This window comes from Tiliqua scincoides, chromosome 1 (assembly GCF_035046505.1).
Source record: "Tiliqua scincoides isolate rTilSci1 chromosome 1, rTilSci1.hap2, whole genome shotgun sequence".
NCBI classification, from domain to species: Eukaryota; Metazoa; Chordata; class Lepidosauria; order Squamata; family Scincidae; genus Tiliqua; species Tiliqua scincoides.
Genome location: NC_089821.1, coordinates 178153762 through 178173004, shown reverse-complemented (window position 1 = coordinate 178173004; position 19243 = coordinate 178153762). Strand labels below are relative to the sequence as shown.

Here is a 19243-nt window from a genome sequence, read left to right as displayed (position 1 = left end):
AGCATTATAATTTTACAAATGGGCCAAAACAATGCATATATCTTCATTTAATTTAAGCGCATCTGTCTATTATAAAATTATTTTCATTTTATGTTTCCCAAATTATTTGGGAATTATTATTCCCAAACAGTCATTTAACAGAAGTTCACTTCATGTAAAACTATTATTTGCAAGCAGAAAATCTACAGTTGAGGAAAGGAGCTGAATGTGTGATTGAGCCTCAGTTCAACTTTGGGATGGGTCTTTGTTCTGAAATGGAGAAAAAACACTGTACTGCTGCTAATATTTTAATATTGGGTCCAATAAGTTCAATTCTTACACTGTAAGACCAATGCAGCCCTAACCCTTAACTTGCAGTATGCTTGTGCAGTGCCATCTTGTGGCTGCTGCAGGGCTTTGGAAAACAAGAGGCAGGGTTCAGTTTTCAGTAGAAATCCTAAGGTCACACTCTGGTAATATCTTTATTAAGAGGTAACTGGGCATGGTGTAATAACTTCAAATCTAAAATTTTTAAGTCTTAAAGCAAGTTGTGTTTACTCAATGGTGAGCACATGCTACACTGCACAGTCCTCCCTGGTCAGCTTGCTCTTTAATTCAGTTCCAACTGATACATGAGAGATTTAAGTTTTGAATCCACTGCCTTGTGCAATAGATTTGAGGAGGTGATGGATTAAAACTATAAAGCTGATTCATCACAAACAGCAGGAGGTCTTCTGTATTTTCCTAACATAGCAATGGCTGCAAAGACCAGTAAACCAGTGCATGAATTTATTTAAGGAATACATACCCCATATTTCTCCTGATGAGGGCAATCAAGGCAACTAACATGAAACATTAATACAGGTGAATCTGTAAATACAAAGCATATCCCAGATGATCATATCACAGGTGTTCATGGGGGGCAGGGGAGAAATACTTAGTTCAGGTGGCTGGCTGCTGGTGTAAAGCTTTTGCAGCCCTCATTAGCTCTGAAGGTGAGGGGGAGAGGCTTTACACCAGCGGCCAGGAACTTAGCATTTCAAAAAACCCCCCCCAATGCCAGAGGATCTCATAAAAGTTAAAAATTACACCAGCCCATCACATGTTCAGAATCTGAGCATGGCTCTGTGTTGGAGTTCCAGATACCAAACCATAATGTTTCAGCTACCTTTATGAGAGCCTGCCAATGTGAGCCACCTTGAATAAAGTCAGGAGTAATCTGATGACCAGAAAGGCGGTATATAAATACCAGTATTATTATATATTCCTCTGCCAGGTGTGGCCAGCCTTTCAACCTTTAGGGGTCCTGGACCTTTAACAATTGTGTAGGGGAGGGATGATAAGTTACAGCTGCTGAAATTCACTCTTCTACACAATTGTTAAAGATCCAGGAGCCCTAAAGTTGAATGGTTGGCCAAAACTGCCAAAAAAACAGTCCCTCCCTCCCTCCCGCTTAAGAAATAAGCAGATCAGGGAAAAGGTAGGCTAGCAACTTCTCCCCAACTAGTTTTTTTTGGTGTGGTGTATTTTTTAAATATGGAGAAAGAGTTGCGCTCTCTCCATTAGTTAAAAATGAAATCAGGTTTCACACCTCAGTGAAAACTAAGCTTTTGTATGCTTAAAATCAGAAACTGTTTGTGCTGGAGGGTCATACTTAGAAGGCAATGTTACTGAGGAGCACATGTTCCTGTTGCCCAAGTTCCAATGCAATTGCTTATGCAGCTCTGCACATTTTGGTACCAAAATATGGCTTCTGTCCTTCAACGCTGCAGCTTAGTATAACGTGAAATATCAATGTCTGTTTCTGGACTAGGATGTTGTGGATGTAAACAGGCTAGGTTATGAAATATAATCAAAGATCTATGCCCAGATTCAGAGATCTTGTTGTTCATGATTTTCTGGACTACTGCAAAAGTGCAGGCTGTTAAAAGCAAAGTGCTTCTTTTATTGAATGAATTAGCTACCAGTGTAAGTAGGTGCTACTTGTTCATAGTATTAATTGTCTACTTTGTTGCAAAGGAACAAACACAACCATACAGCTGAAGAGGCATTGCTTCTATTCTTTCTTGTAGCCACAAATGTCAGCCTCCATCCACTGTGCTACTCTTTTTTAAACTGCTCTTTAAAAAAATCCTCTTGCAGGGCTTCTGGGGAATCCCAGACTATATTCCTCTCAATAGATAAGCTGGTGAGCAGTAGCATTCCTGGGGGGGGGGGGCACAGTGCTAAGTTTTGCAGGTGCCTCCAGAGCTATTCTGGGCAGTGAGAACAAAGAGGAGGAGACAAGGTTGAGGTGCCTGCATAATTTAGTGCTGTATCCCCCCTCTGGAAATGCTACTGCTGCTGTGGACTAGTTGCATCATTCTAGCATGTTTATGGTATACAATGAAAAAACAGGTTGTGTTTTGTCTGACTTAACTATTCTTTGGTTTGCCATGTTTTGTGGATATACGAGTATAAAAGAACCTGACACTGTGGGTTACTGTGTGCTTTGTTTTAAACCATCTCTGGATAGCAATACACACATACACAGTATGTGTATGTCCTTATTAAAACCATAGGCTTCAGGCATGCATATAAATAACTGTTCATTAACTTTTCTTCAAAAAGCACTGTTCACATCAGCAGTTTGGAACAGGTGAGTCCCTTATTGCCTCTGGTCTCCGGTGACTGGTTTTCACAAATCTCAGCAGGTTAACAACAGCAGCAGGTGTGACTCCAGGAATGCGACTGAGAGCACCAATCTAGAAAAAAATTAAATGAAAGATTTGTTTGACAAGTATACTTGCCATTCTGCTGGGTACTGGCTACCAACAATGATTGTTTAGCATATGGAATAAAAATAAAAAGCAAAGAAAAGTTTTGATCCATGCCCTACCCATCCTTTCATGAGGAATATAAAAAGACCCCACCTTAATTAGAATGTTTGCGACTTCATAAACAAAAAAGCATGCTATTCATTACCACAGCATAAACCTATATGCTGCATTAGTTTTTTCTGTCACTCCGTGTGGGAATTATGCATTGGGCTCCTTAAGCACCATAGAAATGACAGCTGTGTGAAAAAAATTCAGTCTTATGGGCCTATGGAAGATTATTTGTCATCAGAATTATCACATGTTTTTAGACTGCTTTACCTTAAGCCATCTTGAACATAGGATTCACAAAAAGATGGGATTTAAATGATACTTTTACATATCCAGGAAATACTGAAATAAGGGTTGGGATACCATTCCTTAATTAGGTTTCTCTGTTTATATATTGGAGATCTAATGTTTTGTGGTGTACTTGACTATATGCAAATTCAAGACTAATACATATTACATCAGAACAGCACTACTCAGCATTTGTATAGTGCTTTCCAGCATGAGGAATGCATTGTGAGTGAGAGCAGCTTGCAGTATGCAAGTTCATGGCAGAGACAAGATCTGAACTGTGACTTCCTAATTCGTACCTCAGTCTTTACCATTTTCAACCACTGTGCTGTGGCACACTGCTGTGCCGTGAATGGTCTGCAGAGCTGCCATGGGTGGTTGGGGGTGGGTCATTTATTAGTAGAGTTAATGGGGATGTGAGGCCCCCCCCCCCATGGCAGCATGGTGTGCCTTGTAATTGTCAAAAAAACTTATGGTGTGCCTTGACAATTTTTGCTTCTTGTCAGTGTGTCGTGAGACAAAAAAGGTTGAAAATCTCTGCACTACACCAATTCTGTCATAGTGTTTAATCTGTAAGATGTTAAACTTTCCATGATGCATTACCAAATGCATTTTTAATCAGAGCCAGAACAATAGAATTGTCTTTGTTACAAGCTCTCCATACTTTCTCCACAACCGTTGTTCAGCTGTAATAGAACTTCCAGTATCTGGAAGTTACTATTCCAGTAGTATCTCCTGCTGTGTTATCCATAATAGCTGGAAAGACTGAAGATTCACCCATGAGACAAACACTGGCAATGTATCAAGCTCCCTCCTCCCAGTATGACTATGCTTCTCAGGTTTCACACCAAAGCCTGTGGAAATGACCAACTCAAAGACACACATCTCTAGTGCTGAGGTGGTATCTGTTCAACATTCTACTCTGTAATGTATCAGTGCCTTACTGTCTGGGGACGATGGGAGTCCAGTTTCTCTCGCACTTCCTGGGATAGTGATACATTCAGGGAAAAATAATCCAGATCCTCAGGAAGCTGGAGAGCCTCATCTCGACGCACTTCCTCTATTTCCAGCTTCTGATTAGACACATGCAATGCATACGAAGCTTACAGGGAAAGCAAAGAAAATGAACAGGAGGATCAAAGTCAAAGAATAATAGCTACCACTTCACTGCCTCACCTCCATATGTTGTAAACACCCAGGGAGTTTTAGAAAACAAATTGAGACTTCTGATGTGGGAATATTATCAATGGATGCTGACTCACTTTATTGTGAACATGAGCAGCAGGACTTTCCTCTAACCCAGGGGTGTCCAAACTTTTTGGCAGGAGGGCCACATCATCTCTCTGACACTGGGTCAGGGGCTAGGGAAAAAAATTAATTTACTTTTCAAATTTGAATAAATTTACATAAATATATTAGAGATGGACCTTATATGAATGAAGAAGGTCTTGCAAAAGCTCAAGGTCTATAAAAGGCCTTGCACAAAGCAAGGCTGACCTTTCCTTCGCTGCCACTGCTGCATCACAGATGTGAAACAGCAAGCAGTGGATGGAGCCCTCATCCCACAGCTCACGCAAAAGGCCAAACAGTCACTCTCACGCTGACAGCAGTTGCATCGGGCCAGCACAGGATCTAGCAAGTCTCTGGAGAGACAGAGGCTCATTGGATACGGGGCTCCCCAAGGGCTCGATTGGGAGTCCCTGAGGGCCGCAAATGGCCCCCAGGCCGGGTCTTGGGCACTCCTGCTCTAACCACAGAAAGTGGTCTGTCTTTTCAGTCAGCCTATACCTGACTCAAAGCACAATCCTGTGCATGTCTATTCAGAACTAAGTCTCATTATAGTCAATAGGACTTTTTCCTAGGTACGTGTGGATAGGACTGCAGCCTTACTCTCATACCACAAGATCTCCCATCACATGTAGAGGTGTTTGAAAATGGTGTTATTCATTTTACTCAGAAGTAAGCCCATTGTCTTCATTAAGACTCGTAATCAAGAGTCTTAATCCTGTAATCCTATTTTACCAGAAACGAACACCTCTGTCCATAAGCTACCTGGCAGTAATAACAGCCAGTGTGCAAAAAAATGTAAACAGTGTACCCTGAGACTAGAGAAAATTTCTGGTCTGAGCTAATTCCCAAATGAGCATGATCAACTGGGTACCAAGTGTATCCTAAAAATTCACTGGTCTTTCCTACCTTCTATTTTTAGCCTCTCTGCCAGTTGTCTCCATTCAGCAAATGTTTTCAGAGACTCTGGGACAGCTCTTGCCAACATCTCCATATTGACCTCTTGGTACTGAAGCATGTCTAGAGCACTATGCAAACAAGAACAAGACATCACTGATTATTAGGCCAGTGTGTTAATCTTAACTAATGTCCATTCCCATGGAAGTTTTTTAGGGACCCAAGGCCTTTCTCACAGCTGCTCTTACTCCGGTGTCACCATCTATGAATCCTAATCACATTGGCATTGTTCATGCACAAAACAATACACCTAGCCTTAAGAATCTTACAAACTAACATGGGGAATGACAGGTAATAGAAATTAGAAGGCTATATAGTGGAAGAAAGACAGTAATTTAGTTCAAGGAAACCCAGTGGAGATTTCTTTAAAAAAATGTAATTAAGAAGAAACACCATAGTTTGGAAAAAAAAAGAAGAGAGATTAATACTAGTGCTTCGACAATTGCAACAAAAACAAGGTCCCATGTGAAATAAGTCCAGGGCTCATTTACATAACTGGGCATAAATTAAGATTACAATCCTAGACTCATTTTTTTGTGCTTATGACTGTTTTCTGAAGTTGTTAAACCTTTTCATTGTTTTATGCAGATAACAAATCCTAAATTACTTACAGCGCAAGCCTATGCATGTCTTACTTCTAAGTTCTACTTTCTTCAGTGGGGCTTACCGTCAGGTGTGCATACGATTGGAGGCTTAGCCACACACTACCTTGTCAGGCTAGAATTCTGTCTCTATGATGTACTGACCAGGATATGTTTTTAACAGTTACTTATTCCAGTGTGAAAACAGACACAATAAAAAGTTCCAAAGGTCCTCTCCCTCACTTTCACTATGTTGTAGTTTTAAAATTTTCCCTTGACTGTGTGGACAACTGCCACAAAGCAACAGCTTTGTGGGTGGCCACTTTACACCTTCACAAAACATTCGCTAATCAAAGTAGATTTTTTAATATGAGACAGACTACAAAGCAAAATGTTTATATTTTATATCTCTCATGCCTCACGCTAAAAGACAATCCTGAAAAAACAAGACCCAAGGAAAATCCATACCTGCAAGATGAGTTACGATTAGCACTTATTTTTGCTTCTGGAATGAGCTGGGCCCATTTCATGCAGCTGAACTGAACAGATTTCAGTGCTTTGATGCCTTCTTCCAATGCAGCTTTCATCTGAGATGCTTGTTTGTATCGCTTCTGGGAAACACAACCAGCTTCGCTGTAGCCTTCAAAGACAGAAAGCGTGAGAAGGGAGAAAAGTGCATTCTGAATGGCAAATCAGACTGATGGAGGACGACTACATGTACCTCGGAAGGTGAGCCTGCTGTCAGCATTATCTGGACGTAGAGACATCCGAAACTCCACTCGGCTGGTGAACATTCGGTATGGCTCACTGGTGCCCAGGGTGGTGAGATCATCAATCAGAACACCAATGTAACCCTCAGTGCGACTGATGATGAATGGGGGTTTATTTCTGACCCTCAGGCCAGCATTGATTCCAGCAACTACACCCTGACAGAGAAAAATATGGTTATAAAAGACACAAGGAAGCCACTGTACACACAGGACCTTCAAAGCTTGGTCTACTAGAGCTGTAGCCTGCTTGATCTGTGTCCAAAGTGGGAAAGTGTTGAAGCTGCAGGTATCATAGTGGCCTTTAAGCAGCTGAAGCAAATCAACAGTACAGTAAATGCAACTGCATGTAGGAACATCTTATGTTTCATATAATAATTTTCTAATGTGGTTCTCAAACGTTTTGGGAGACTGACTCTCAAAGTAAATCTCTGCGGGGAAGGGGCAATGGCAGTGACACTATCCCCAGGATCATGTCACTAAGGGAGGCAAGGGGGCGTTGCTTGTACTTACAAAGTGCCTGGCAAGCAGCAGGAGGTGCAGGGAGCCCTGCACAGTGTTCTGCAGGGCTCCCCAAGGCTTGGAATGTTGAGATACAGCGTGTGCAAACCACTTCTGGTTTTCCAATTGCTGCCATGAGTCCAGATACAATGGTATGAAAGGCATGCCATCATCTGGCACTCTGAACTGCCAGCTCAAATGGCTGGAAGATTTGTGCACCCACCAACAGCCTGCCCAGGTGGCAATTTGGGGGCTAGGAGAATGGATCTCAGCAGCTGCAGCATGTGCCAGATCCTATCCCCTTTCTTAGCCCCCTGACTCTCTTCAGAGCTGGCACAGGTCCAAGGAGACCCACTGATGGTTGGGCAACATACATAGAGGTAAGTAAAAATATTTTTACTTATCTCTTCCAGGTTATCTGGTTGCTCCCCCACTACATCACACAGTGTGCACTCTGTTGGCAATGCTGCATGCTACCGACTGGTGGGGGATAGGATTGGGCCATTATTATGTTACAATATAGACAAAGGACATCTGACATTGGTGGGATTAGCAATTAAGGATCTTTCTAGTAAGTGAGGAGGCTAAGGGACACTGGAAGGTCTAGGAACGGAGATTATTATTAAGAATATTTATACACTGCTTTTCTAACAAATTAAAGTTTCAAAATGATGCACGTAACAACCAAATGAAAGAAATTTGGAAGAGGGAGTAGTCCAGAGGGATGAGGGCAAGAGATGAAGGTCTGAAGATGCCTTATATGGAGTCAGACCATTGATTCATCTACTTCAGTATAGCCCAGACTGATGGGCAGCAGCTCTCCAGGGTTGTTCTGTCAGTCCTACTTGGCTATGCCAAAGATTAAATCTGGGATTTTCTGCAGGCAAAGGACATGCTCTACACTGAGCTACAGCCCCTCCCGTAGGGAGGCAAAATACTGACAGAAGAATCCTGTCATCTTTGGTGGGAAGTCTCTTGTAACTATGAAATTTGGTGTGGAAGAAGACTTTTCAGACCATTATCCAGATTCTAAATACTTTCCTCAACTTGCTTACCTGAGCTGCAGCCTCTTCATAGCCTGTTGTGCCATTTATCTGTCCTGCAAAGAAAAGCCGCTGAACAAGACGAGACTCGAGGGAAGCAGTCAGCTGACGTGGGTCCAGAAAATCATACTGAACTCCATAGCCTGTGCCAGGTCAAATAAATAAAAGAAATTGGGGAAATACCTGCTGCATGGACTCGAATATACCCATAAAATGCAAGGTCATGAAATTCAATACTTAGGAATCATTAAAATGTTCATTGCAACATGTTGGTGAGCTGACCTGTAAACAACCTGTATCTCTTAAGTGAAGAAGACGCGGCATGCACTCACAATAACCTGCTTATACAGTTATATCTGACTAGAGATGCTTGACCTTTTTCCACGTCTTACCTGGCTGTACCATTTTGGCTTTCTCTAAACCCCGAATATGGGTGATGAGCTCTTCCTGGATCTCAGATGGCAATGTCAATGACATTCCCTGTGGGTAGATGACATTGGAATCCAGACCCTCAGGCTCAAGCCAGAGCTGATGCACGCGATTTGGAAAACGCAGAACTTTAGACTCAAGTGATGGACAGTACCTAGACACAGACAGAATCAGGATGCTGCCATAGGAAAGGGACTAATAGTCTCCTGCAATTCCCAAGAGCTATGCAACAGACTGGACACATTTATTGTTCTAGTCCAGCGATTTTCAACCTTTTTCATCTCATAGCACATTGAGAAGATACTAAAATTGTCAAGGCACACCACTGGTTTTTTGACAATTGACAAGGCACACTGCAATGCTGGCTGAGGGCTCACGTCCCTCAATTGCCCAACTAATACAAGGCCAAACTCCCATGACACACCTGCAGACCATTCATGGCATACCAATGTGCTGCGGCGCAGTGGTTGAAAGTCTCTGTTCTAGTCCCTATAAAAACTACATGTAACTGCCTTTGCAGTTCATCATTCATCCATGTCCTCCCTCTCCCCTGTTGTTTTTCCTTCTGCAAAACTATAGACTGTAAGCCTCTCAGGGGACAGAGCTTTTTTTTGCTTATGTTTACTCTATAAAGTACCATTTACACCAATGGCACTGTATATGTATGTGTGCATATACACGTTAGTATATTGTTGCTATTATTATTATATTTTCTCACAGTTAGACAGGTGTTATTTACTGGTTTGTTTTATCTGGACATTGAGTCCTTCCTGAGGATGTGGGATGCCTGACTTTTATCCCATTATCATTATAATGTACTGCTCTTTCAACAAGAGTAACTCACAAAGCAGTTTACATAGTAAAATAAATCAACGACATAAAGAGGAAGTCACCGGGGCCCTCTGGTTGTCTCTCTGACATGGTTGTTCAGGTGAAGATTCTCACAGATGATCTGGTTCACTTTGGGATTTGTGTGAGTCAAGTAACATAAGAGCTGATCTTCAGACTGAAAAAGAATCACATGGGTTTAGTGAATGAATTATGGTAGTTTTTACACAGGCTGAATTGTTTTCAAAGTTTTAAAGGGTTTCTGTTTGTTTTAAGTATTCACACAATCCTTACCATACTACTTGAGCATGTTACAAAATGGTTGTATCCAAGAAATGTAAATATAATTAATACTATGGTTTATAGAATGCTCTCCTCCAAATACTAACCTGGTACTCATTCTTAACTCCTTACAGTGCTGAGTGAAGACCTTTTTATTTTCTTATACCTTTTTCAATACCAGCTGAATTATTTTTAATGTGCTTATATTGATGCTGCTGTGTTATAAGATGCAGTGATTTAGTTCTCCATACCCCATTAGACTGCTTATCTGAGCAACCAAAAGAGTGGTATACTATGTTACATAAAGTCTGCATGGACTTAAGGAGGAAACAGTAACACACTCACAGCACAGCCCTATTGATGCGTTTCACCGGCACAGCAGTCCCTGCACCAGCTGAGGGTGTTGCAAACATGCCATAAAGTATGTTTGAGGCACCTGGAGAGTAAGCAGAGCTGTCAGGGGGGCCTGTGCTGCCCCGCTGATGCTGCATCCAGAGGATCGGCCACCGGTGGAGGTAAGAGATGTGCCGGCCAGCAGAGGGTTGGTGGGCGGTAGAACAGAGGCAGGAAGGGGGTGTTTCTGGGTGGGGGAGGACAAAACAGGGGGTGGATCAGGTCTGTAGGAGGGGCAGGATTGGCAGAGCAGGCCTCCACTGTATCCTATTCTCCCCCCTGGGCCTGAATGCCCTATATGGGGCTGCTTGGACCTGCACCAGCTAAATAGCTGGTGCAGATTCAAGTACCCCATTGGATTGGCTGGGGTGTTACTTGAGATAAGGTGAAAAATATCCCCTTACCCCATGGAGGCCTTCTGCTCCTAAGTTGCGCTGGATACAGTGGAGGCCATGCAGCCCCAATGCACCAGCGCAGTTTAGGACTGGGCTGCCTGAAGAGTAATCAAGTAGATGGCTGCAAGAAACAAAAGGAGTTTCCTCATCACTACAAATCACAGGGACAATATTTCAGGTACAAGAGACCATTGGTGAGACAGGTGAAATGGCATTTAAATTACCCTTTCACATATGTAAAAAAAGGCTGACATGCCTGAAATAAAAATACTAAACCATGCAGTTACTCTGTACCATCAATGTCCCACTATCTAAAGAAAAGACTTCCCAGGAACCTCTTTCGTTACTCTCTGCAACTTTTGACAGGAATAGACAAATGAAATGGTCATTCAGGCATCCCCACGTGGAGTCACAGCAATATCCATAGTATTACTTTGTTACTGAAGCAGAAGTTATAAAATATCCTTAGTGAAAGACACAGTACTACTAGGATATTACTACATTCCACATTCATAGAGAGACTGATGTCCCTCAAGATCCATCAGCTGCATACGTGCTCAGGACTCTATCCTACCTTGATCCACACGGTTTCACTTAGGAAGCTGAATGGCACAGGGGTGTTGTCAGCCTTCTGTTTTTCTAAAACACTGAAGTCAATTGAGTCTTTCACTAGTCGAGGTGGAGTCCCAGTCTTGAGTCTTCCAATGGTAAATCCAAGGTTCTCTAGGGTTTGAGCAAGGCCAATGGAGGGCTGATCCCCCATACGTCCAGCAGGATACATTTCCAATCCAATTAGGATCATCCCCCTCAGAAATGTACCTGTGGTCAGAACAACACTTCCAGAGTGCACTCTCCTTCCATCACCTGTTGGGGGGAGGGAACAGAAGAGAAACAAAGTATATTTAGTATACCAGCTGCTGCCCTAATTACGGAAGAATCAATATTTCCTATTGTGCAGTACATCATATTCCATTAAGCTGACTTGACCATTTTCTATTCTAAGAGTTGAAGATCATCAGGCCAGGAATAGGAAACTTGTGGTTTAGTCCAAGCGTAGAGTTAGCTTGCTTTTTCTTTTTAATTAAAGGCAAGCCTTTCAGCTTAATTTCACACAAACGGTACCATTAAAAGTAAGCATCTTGAAAATTTTTATTCATTTTACCATTACAGAGAAGAGAACGCACTGCTCTCCTATTCCTTTCCTCAGGAAACTGAAAGTTGAGATTTTTTTGTTTTTCGGCTAGTCTGAGCCTTGCAAAGGCGATGCGCAAACGCATGCAGCCTTTGCGGGGCTCAGAAAAGCCGCCGGAGGTGGGGGAGCACAGTTCAGCTCCAGAGGCTGGGGGTGGGAAGTGATTGGTGATAGGCTACATGGACCACTGCATATGAAGCCCATCACCAGTCAGAACATCACAAGGCGACGTTCGCCTGTATTGTGTATCACCACAAAGAAGTTAAACAATACAGATAGCCTACTTTCCAAGAAAGGAAGTAGTATAATAAGTTACAATGTAAAAGGTCAATTTCTAAGAGGTCAATTTCCACGTTGTCTCTATTTCACCAAGTTGTCTGGTTACTGAAGCAGCGTTCACTGAAATACGTACTTAATGGTAAAAAGTGCCATGCTACATAACAAGGTAGGCTGCTGGCTATTTGCATTCACATAGTTAGAAAACCCATCTTAACAAGAAGATGGGACTGATCTAGAAAGCAGCTTCCTTCTGATACTGACCCAGAATAACTCCATTGACTCGACATTTCCCAGGACGATCCAACTCTGGTGCTGTCATTATAAGATCCTCCACAGATGCCTCACAAACAGTCAGATGTGGCGTTTGTAGAATTTCTTTCTACTAGGAGAAAAAAAAATTCTGTTAAATCAAATCCTCACTTGGACAAGGAAAAAAGAACACCAGCAAGAGACCTCCTTTTCAGAGACTTCACGCAACCTTTATGGTAAACATTCAAACCATATTCTTCCATTCCTAGTAACAATAATAAACTCACTTTCTCCACGGCCCATTTCTTTGTCCCCAAAATCACTATTCTGAGTGATATTACAGTTGGAATCGGTTACTGCAGGAGATTCATTCCTAGAACTCCACAGATACCAAAACCCATGAATAAGCAAGTCCACAGATCCAGTCCATAGGACCTCTAGATGTGACTGGAGGTATTCTCTGGTCACCATCCAGACGTGTTCTGAGGCCCACAGAGGCCTCTACAGGTTTCAGAAAGGCCTTCAGAGGTGCCACAAACACACTTCCGGTTTTCAGAAAAATGAGAAGTGCATTTCCGGCACCTCCAAAGGCCTAAGGCGCACAGCAACTGCATGTGGCCTCAGTGGGCTTCTGAAAGGCTCCTGGACATGATTGGAGAACACTGGTGTGTTAAATCTGCAGGTCCCGAATCTGTAGATAAGGAGAGAGGACCTGTAGTACAAACACGGTCATTTTCATTATCTACATACTATCAGCCAGCTACTTGCAATTAAGCTCTTGCACCTTTTGAAGTGATGCCTGTCTTCTATTCAGCAGGGGAAGCACAACTCCCTCTATTCAACCTAGCAGCCCCTTCCTGCGGCTACTTATATTTACTGGGCTATCCTTCATATCTTTTTAGAAGATTTTTTAAGACTGTCTCTTCGGGACGTGGAACCATCTTCTTATTCCTTTTGCTATGTAAGCCAGTTTGCAAACCTTTCTGTTGAATATTAGTATAACACGCTTCCCCCTCCCCCCTTTCATCCCTTCTTTGTTGTGTGAAAGGGAGTGTGCTTCCTTTTTTACTTTTGACTGAATCACTATTTCTCTTTATGTACACTGTGTTATTGTACACTGCTAGTTCGTTAACAAACCAAGATATCAACACCGTAGAAACATAGGAACATAAGAAGAGCCCCTCTGGATCAGGCCAAAAGTCCATCTACTCCAGCTTCCTGTATCAGACTGTGGCCCATCAAGTGCTTCAGGGAGCACACAAGATACAACCTGCATCCTGGTGCCTCTCCTGCATCTGGCATTCTGAGGTAGTTATGAGTCCGATTTATTTTACCTACCAAGTGTTATAATAAATAACTGTTTCCATGAGTTTGTACATGGAAACAGGAAACTGTGGTTGGTTCAACAGTAAAAATAGGATATTTCCCCCTTTATCCTATTCTATGTAAAGTGAGGATGGGAGGACATGAACTTGCTACAGTTCATTTCACAGTCAAACTGTGGTTGACATCAGGATTTCTCAAACGTTTTTTGCTCATTGCCCCATTCTAAGCCTCATTCCATCATATGCCTAGCAGTAAAGCTTGGGTGGCCCTCTCAGAAATATACTGTGGCCCTCCCAATGTTCTACTTTCTTCCCATGAGGCCCCTAGAAGGAAGGTGTGGACCATGTTGCAAACCACTGATTTAGATTTGGGCAGGAGGTCTGGTCTAGAGGGTAGAGCCTCCATTTGCCTGAAGATAACAGCTGAAGGTCGCCAGTTCGAGGCCACCAGCACCGTGAACGGCGAGACCTTGAAGCAGCTGACAAGCCGAGCCGAGTTTTTCCATCTGCTCTTTGGCCGCCCTTCCAGTGAGATATGAAGGATTGTCAGCTTGCGTGGGAGGAAACTGGAGGCCAGAATGTTATACCAGATCATAAAAGGATCCATCTGAAATATTGTAGTTCTTGAAAGACGAACCTTTGTCAATTGTAAAAATCCCTATAGGGATTTAGTATAGCTTGCCTGTGTAAACCGCCTTGAAATAAAGTCTGAGGAGAAATCTGAAGACCATGAAAGGCGGTATATAAATACCTGTGTTAATTAATTATTATTATTATTTATTATTATATGATCAAAGAAGCCAGACCAGTGTGATTCAAATGATATGAAGAATCTCCTGGTAATTTATTCATTTGTCTCAGTCTACATTAGCTGTCCCCAAAATGTGGATTGGTACCCACTGGTGGGTCGTAACCTGATTTTTGGTTGGTCACCAAAGGGTGATGGAAAGATCAAATTAATTGCCTCAAGCCCTGAGGCTATTTAAAAATCAGATACTGTAGCTGTTAATTACCTTGCAAAGAGCTGAGCTCCTGCAGTTTGCAAGCGTGTGTAAATACAGGGAGATAAATTTTTCAGGGTCCTTTTTCTGGTTATTATTACTTAAACAAACAAACAAACAATCCCCCCCCCCGATTTCCTTTTTAAAAAGTTTCATAAATTGAGGTGGGTCCAGACAGAGAACTATTTTAAAAAGTGGGTCCTGGTGCGAAAAAGTTTGGGAATCACTGGTCTCCATGATGTAAAACACCATTGAAAAAAAGTTTGCATGATAAGCTATTTCAGCATAATAGCAATGAATACATTGGAATGTTATATACTGTACATCATGTTGGGCACCTATTGGTTGAGAGGCAACACATACAATTTAAAATATAAACAGATAAAATTACTGGATTCCCTCTCCCCCTCACAATATCTCTCACCATTCTATGCCTTTGTTAGAAATTTTAAAATATCTGAACTGTATATAAATCATAGTATAGTTGGCAACCTTCAGTCTCGATAAATTTAAGTTATTGTGACATTTCATCTCACAATATCCTAGTTTTCCCCATTCTAGGGAAATCTATCCTAGTTTTCCCCATTCCTCTCCACATTCTCACCTGCATGTTCTCTTTGTAGAGTTTTCTGTCAACCTGGGCTCGGAGACCCCATACAGCTGGGCCCTTGCGCTTGTTAAGCACTTTGTAATGGACTCCTGACTGATCACAGATTCGAGCACAGAGCCCATCCAACGCATCCACTTCCCTCACCAGATGTCCTTTCCCAATTCCACCAAAGGAAGGGTTACATGACATTTGTCCTGGGCAGGATAACAAAAGATAAAGTTCAAGTTCTTTTATCAGCATAATGGTTCAAAGGGATTTTCTTATACCAGGTATGTTTTCAGTGAACACTGCTGGTAACAACGGAATATGGAGAAGAGGTCTAGGATTCCACACAAGTGCAACATTCTGAGAAAAATGGAATGCAGGTTATAAATCACCATTCCATATCTGCGTGGAATCTTGAAAATCGCAGTCTGTCATGAACAAACATTATTGAAATCAATGAGATGAGCTAGTCATCAGTCACTTTTAAGTCCTATTAATTTCAACAGGTGCTAATCATGACTTCCTTTCTTTGTACACAACGCAACATATTCTTCTGAAAAACAGCATGTTTTGACCCTATGCTACTGTGGAGAAAAGTCTGAAAACAAATGTGAATGGAGGGCAACTTTCTGTATTTGGCAGCACTGGTAGTTCTTTACTCAGCACAGAGTCATTACCCTTTTCCATGATTCCCTGGTGAGCAACTAAGAACCTTTTCCTTTGTTATGTTTCTGTCCATTGTTAGTTGATGAAGTAATGACTTCGTCATTAATTTACAAACAATATTTAATTAACAATTGTTTTTACAAACAATAATTAACAAACAATATTTATGTATAATAAAAGTAATTAACAAACAATATTCCAAAATTACTAATCACCAAGCATATATTAATTCCTTTGCCATGTGGGTTGTGTACTTGCAACTTTTTCAGACTATCTGGACATTGGGTGAAGTGTGCTCCAATCCACTTTTGCCACCATAAATCTGCTAGTCTTAAAACACTGTAACTCTTTTTGTGTGTGTGCACAGGTCGCAATCCTCTGCGCTTAAATGGAATCAATGAGACTTACATCTGAGCAGACAGTGTAATACGTTACCATCTGAAACCTAAGACAGCCCAAGACATGATCGTGTGCTGAAACTGATCTCTAGACTTTGTGTTGTCCGAAAGCAGCTTTCATTGATTTCTGGCAAAAAGTTCAGTTATATGCAACAGCTGCATATCTTTTCCACACTGGTCCATTTTTGCCCAGCCCACAGGTGTACACATTTGGTCCCTTTTGCATTTATGCAACGTTGGGCAGTAACGGCTTTTAATTCAGTGGTTCTCAAACTTTTCAGTACTGCAACCCACTTTTTCTAATGAGAATCTGTCAGGATCCGCCAGAAGTGATGTCATGGCTGGTAGTGACATCATCAAGCTATTTAATATCTACATGAAACCGCTGGGAGAGGTCATCCGGGGGTTTGGAGTAAGGTGCCATCAATATGCTGATGACACCCAGCTCTATCTCTCCTTTCCTCCAGATTCCAGGGTGGCGGTTGAGGGCCTGGAGCGCTGTCTGGAAGCAGTAAGGATCTGGATGGGGGCTAACAAGCTGAAATTAAATCCGGATAAGACAGAGGCTCTCCTGGTTTGGAAATCCTCGATGCAGGTGCTGGATTATCGGCTTGCTCTGAATGGGGTTGCACTCCCTCTGAAGGAGCAGGTTCGCAGCTTAGGGGTCCTCCTGGACTCGCAGCTGCTCCTGGATTCCCAGGTGGCGGCTGTGGCTAGGGGGGCCTTCGCTCAGCTTCGGCTGGTGCGCCAGCTGCGGCCGTACTTGGATCGTGCAGACCTGGCCACGGTGATCCATGCCACGGTGACATCGAGGTTAGATTATTGTAATGCGTTCTATGTGGGGCTGCCCCTGAAGATGGTTCGGAAACTGCAATTAGTGCAGAATGCGGCAGCCCGTGTGGTCACTGGGGCTAGGCGGTTTAACTCTGTCAGTCTGCTTCTCCGGGGGCTACATTGGCTGCCCATTCGTTTCCGGGCCCAATTCAAGGTGCTGGTTTTGACCTTTAAAGCCCTATACTGCTCTGGGCCAGGATATCTTAGAGACCGCCTACTCCTTTTACAAGTGCCGCCACCCAAGGAGGTCCGGGGGGCGGCTGCAAGAAATAGGGCCTTCTCGGTAGTGGCACCAACATTATGGAACTCCCTTCCCCTTGACTTGAGAATGGCTCCCTCTTTTGAGAGTTTCCGGCGAGGCCTGAAGACACTGCTATTTACACAAGCCTTCTGATTCTTTGGCCTTTTTAACATTTTTTACACATTTTGTAGTTTTTACAGGTTTGACTCCTCTGTAACTTGCTCTTTTGTACTCTTTTTATTCTGTCTTTTAATCTGACTACTGTTTTTTAAGGTCGCTGTTAATGTGTTTTTAATGTTTTTATCTGCTATTTGTTTTAATTTATGTTTTTAAATGTGTTTTATATGTTGTTAGCCGCCCTGGGTCCCTTTAGGGAGAAGGGCGGGATATAAATAAAGTTTATTATTATTATTATTATCAAGCAGGGAAAATGTTTAACAATCCTAGGCTGCAATCCTACCCACACTTACCAGGAGTAAGTCCCATTGACTATCATTGTTAAAAGAATATACATAGTAGCTTGTTCAAAGTGCAGGTCTGTAACACTTCCCCAAATGCAGTTCCATACCATGGTAGCTTCATGAAGTTTCAAGCTTCAATTAACAGTAAAATATTGAAACGAACGAGGACCCACCTGAAATGGGCTCGCGACCCACCCGGTGGGTCCCGACCCACAGCCTGAGAAGCCCATACAATGAAGGCACGCTCACTCTGCTCACCTATAGTGTCCACCTTGTGAGTGACGAGCAGCGCCTGGGCTCCCACTCTTGCAGCAGCCGCCGCAGCCTCCGTGCCAGCGTGACCGCCACCAATCACAATGACGTCATACCTCGAAGCGCTGACGTCACGGGGACTCGAGGTGGCGTCACTCCTCGCGCAGCGCCACCACGTCCTGGGAATGCGGGTCACCGCGATGCGGCGGCAGCCGAAGGGCCACATCTTGGGAGGCGGGGAGGAAGGCAGGGGACGCCCGCTGTTCAATTCGACGGGGGTGGAACCCGGGGGGCGAAAGGACCGCAGCCCCGCTATCGAGGGCACCGCTTGGACGCCGCCATCTTGTGCGTAACGCCCCTTTGACGACGGGATGATTGGCAGGTCAAGGAAACCCGCCTCCACAGCAGAACGGGGAATCAGCTCTGCGCATGCGCAGTGACGCCGGCGTGGCAGGCCCGCACCCCGCTGCTTTGGGATGAATGGAAGCGCGCGCGCAGCTCTTCCCCTGGGCTGGGTTTATTGCCGCACCACTCGAGGCACGCGGTAGAGGGCGCCCCGCCGCTGAGTCCAGGTGCGCTCCACGGAGTGCGGGGCGGTCGCCGCCGCTTCCTCCAGGCTGGGCGTGCTGCGAGTGCAGCGGCTGCCCTTCGCTGGCAACGTGGAGCCCGGTCTTTCTGGCCGGGGTCGCGTCCCAGCCAGAACGGTGGAAGCAGCGAAGTGCATGCAAAAGAAACAGCCCCATGTGTTGGAGGCGCTGGAGAGCAAAGAAGATATTTCTTTGCCCAGCCTGTGGTTGGTCTGCGGAACTCCCTGCCACAGGATGTGGGGATGGCATCTGGCCTGGATGCCTTTAAGAGGGGACTGGACAGATTTCTGGAGGGAAAGCCCATCACAGGTGACAAGCCGTGATGGGGACGTGCAACCTCCTGGTTTTCACAGTAGGCTACATCAGAACGCCAGCTGCAGAAGAGTGGCAACAGGATGCAGGTGTCTTGTGTGCTCCCTGGGGCAACAGGTGGACCACTGTGAAATACAGCAGCCATTTTGAAGCACTGTGCCGTGCCACGAATGGTCCACAGGTGTGCCACAGGAATTTGGGAGAAGGTCATTTATTAATAGGGCCAATGGGAGATGTGAGCCCCCACTGGCAGC

At 43.6% G+C, this 19243-nt stretch overlaps 1 protein-coding gene across 3 annotated transcripts; it reads right to left on the bottom strand.

The window, feature by feature from the left end:
• Window positions 1-754: 754 nt before the first annotated feature.
• MTO1 (mitochondrial tRNA translation optimization 1) lies at window positions 755-18436 on the bottom strand. Of its 3 annotated transcripts, none has more exons than XM_066612436.1 (12): window positions 18097-18436; window positions 15248-15447; window positions 12330-12447; window positions 11172-11461; window positions 9593-9705; window positions 8663-8853; window positions 8283-8413; window positions 6681-6885; window positions 6428-6599; window positions 5331-5449; window positions 4079-4236; window positions 755-2723 (listed from the first exon to the last, which is right to left on the bottom strand). In XM_066612436.1, exons 1-12 carry the CDS (start codon window positions 18314-18316, stop codon window positions 2601-2603), a joined length of 2040 nt encoding a protein of 679 aa, XP_066468533.1. In that variant the 5' UTR covers window positions 18317-18436; the 3' UTR covers window positions 755-2600. The 3 variants fall into 3 exon arrangements, 2 of the variants coding, with proteins under 2 accessions (XP_066468533.1, XP_066468535.1); XM_066612438.1 differs by having other exon boundaries at window positions 8283-8326; XR_010793585.1 differs by lacking the exon at window positions 755-2723 and adding an exon at window positions 4397-4495 and having other exon boundaries at window positions 4154-4236.
• Between the last annotated feature and the right edge of the window lie 807 nt (window positions 18437-19243).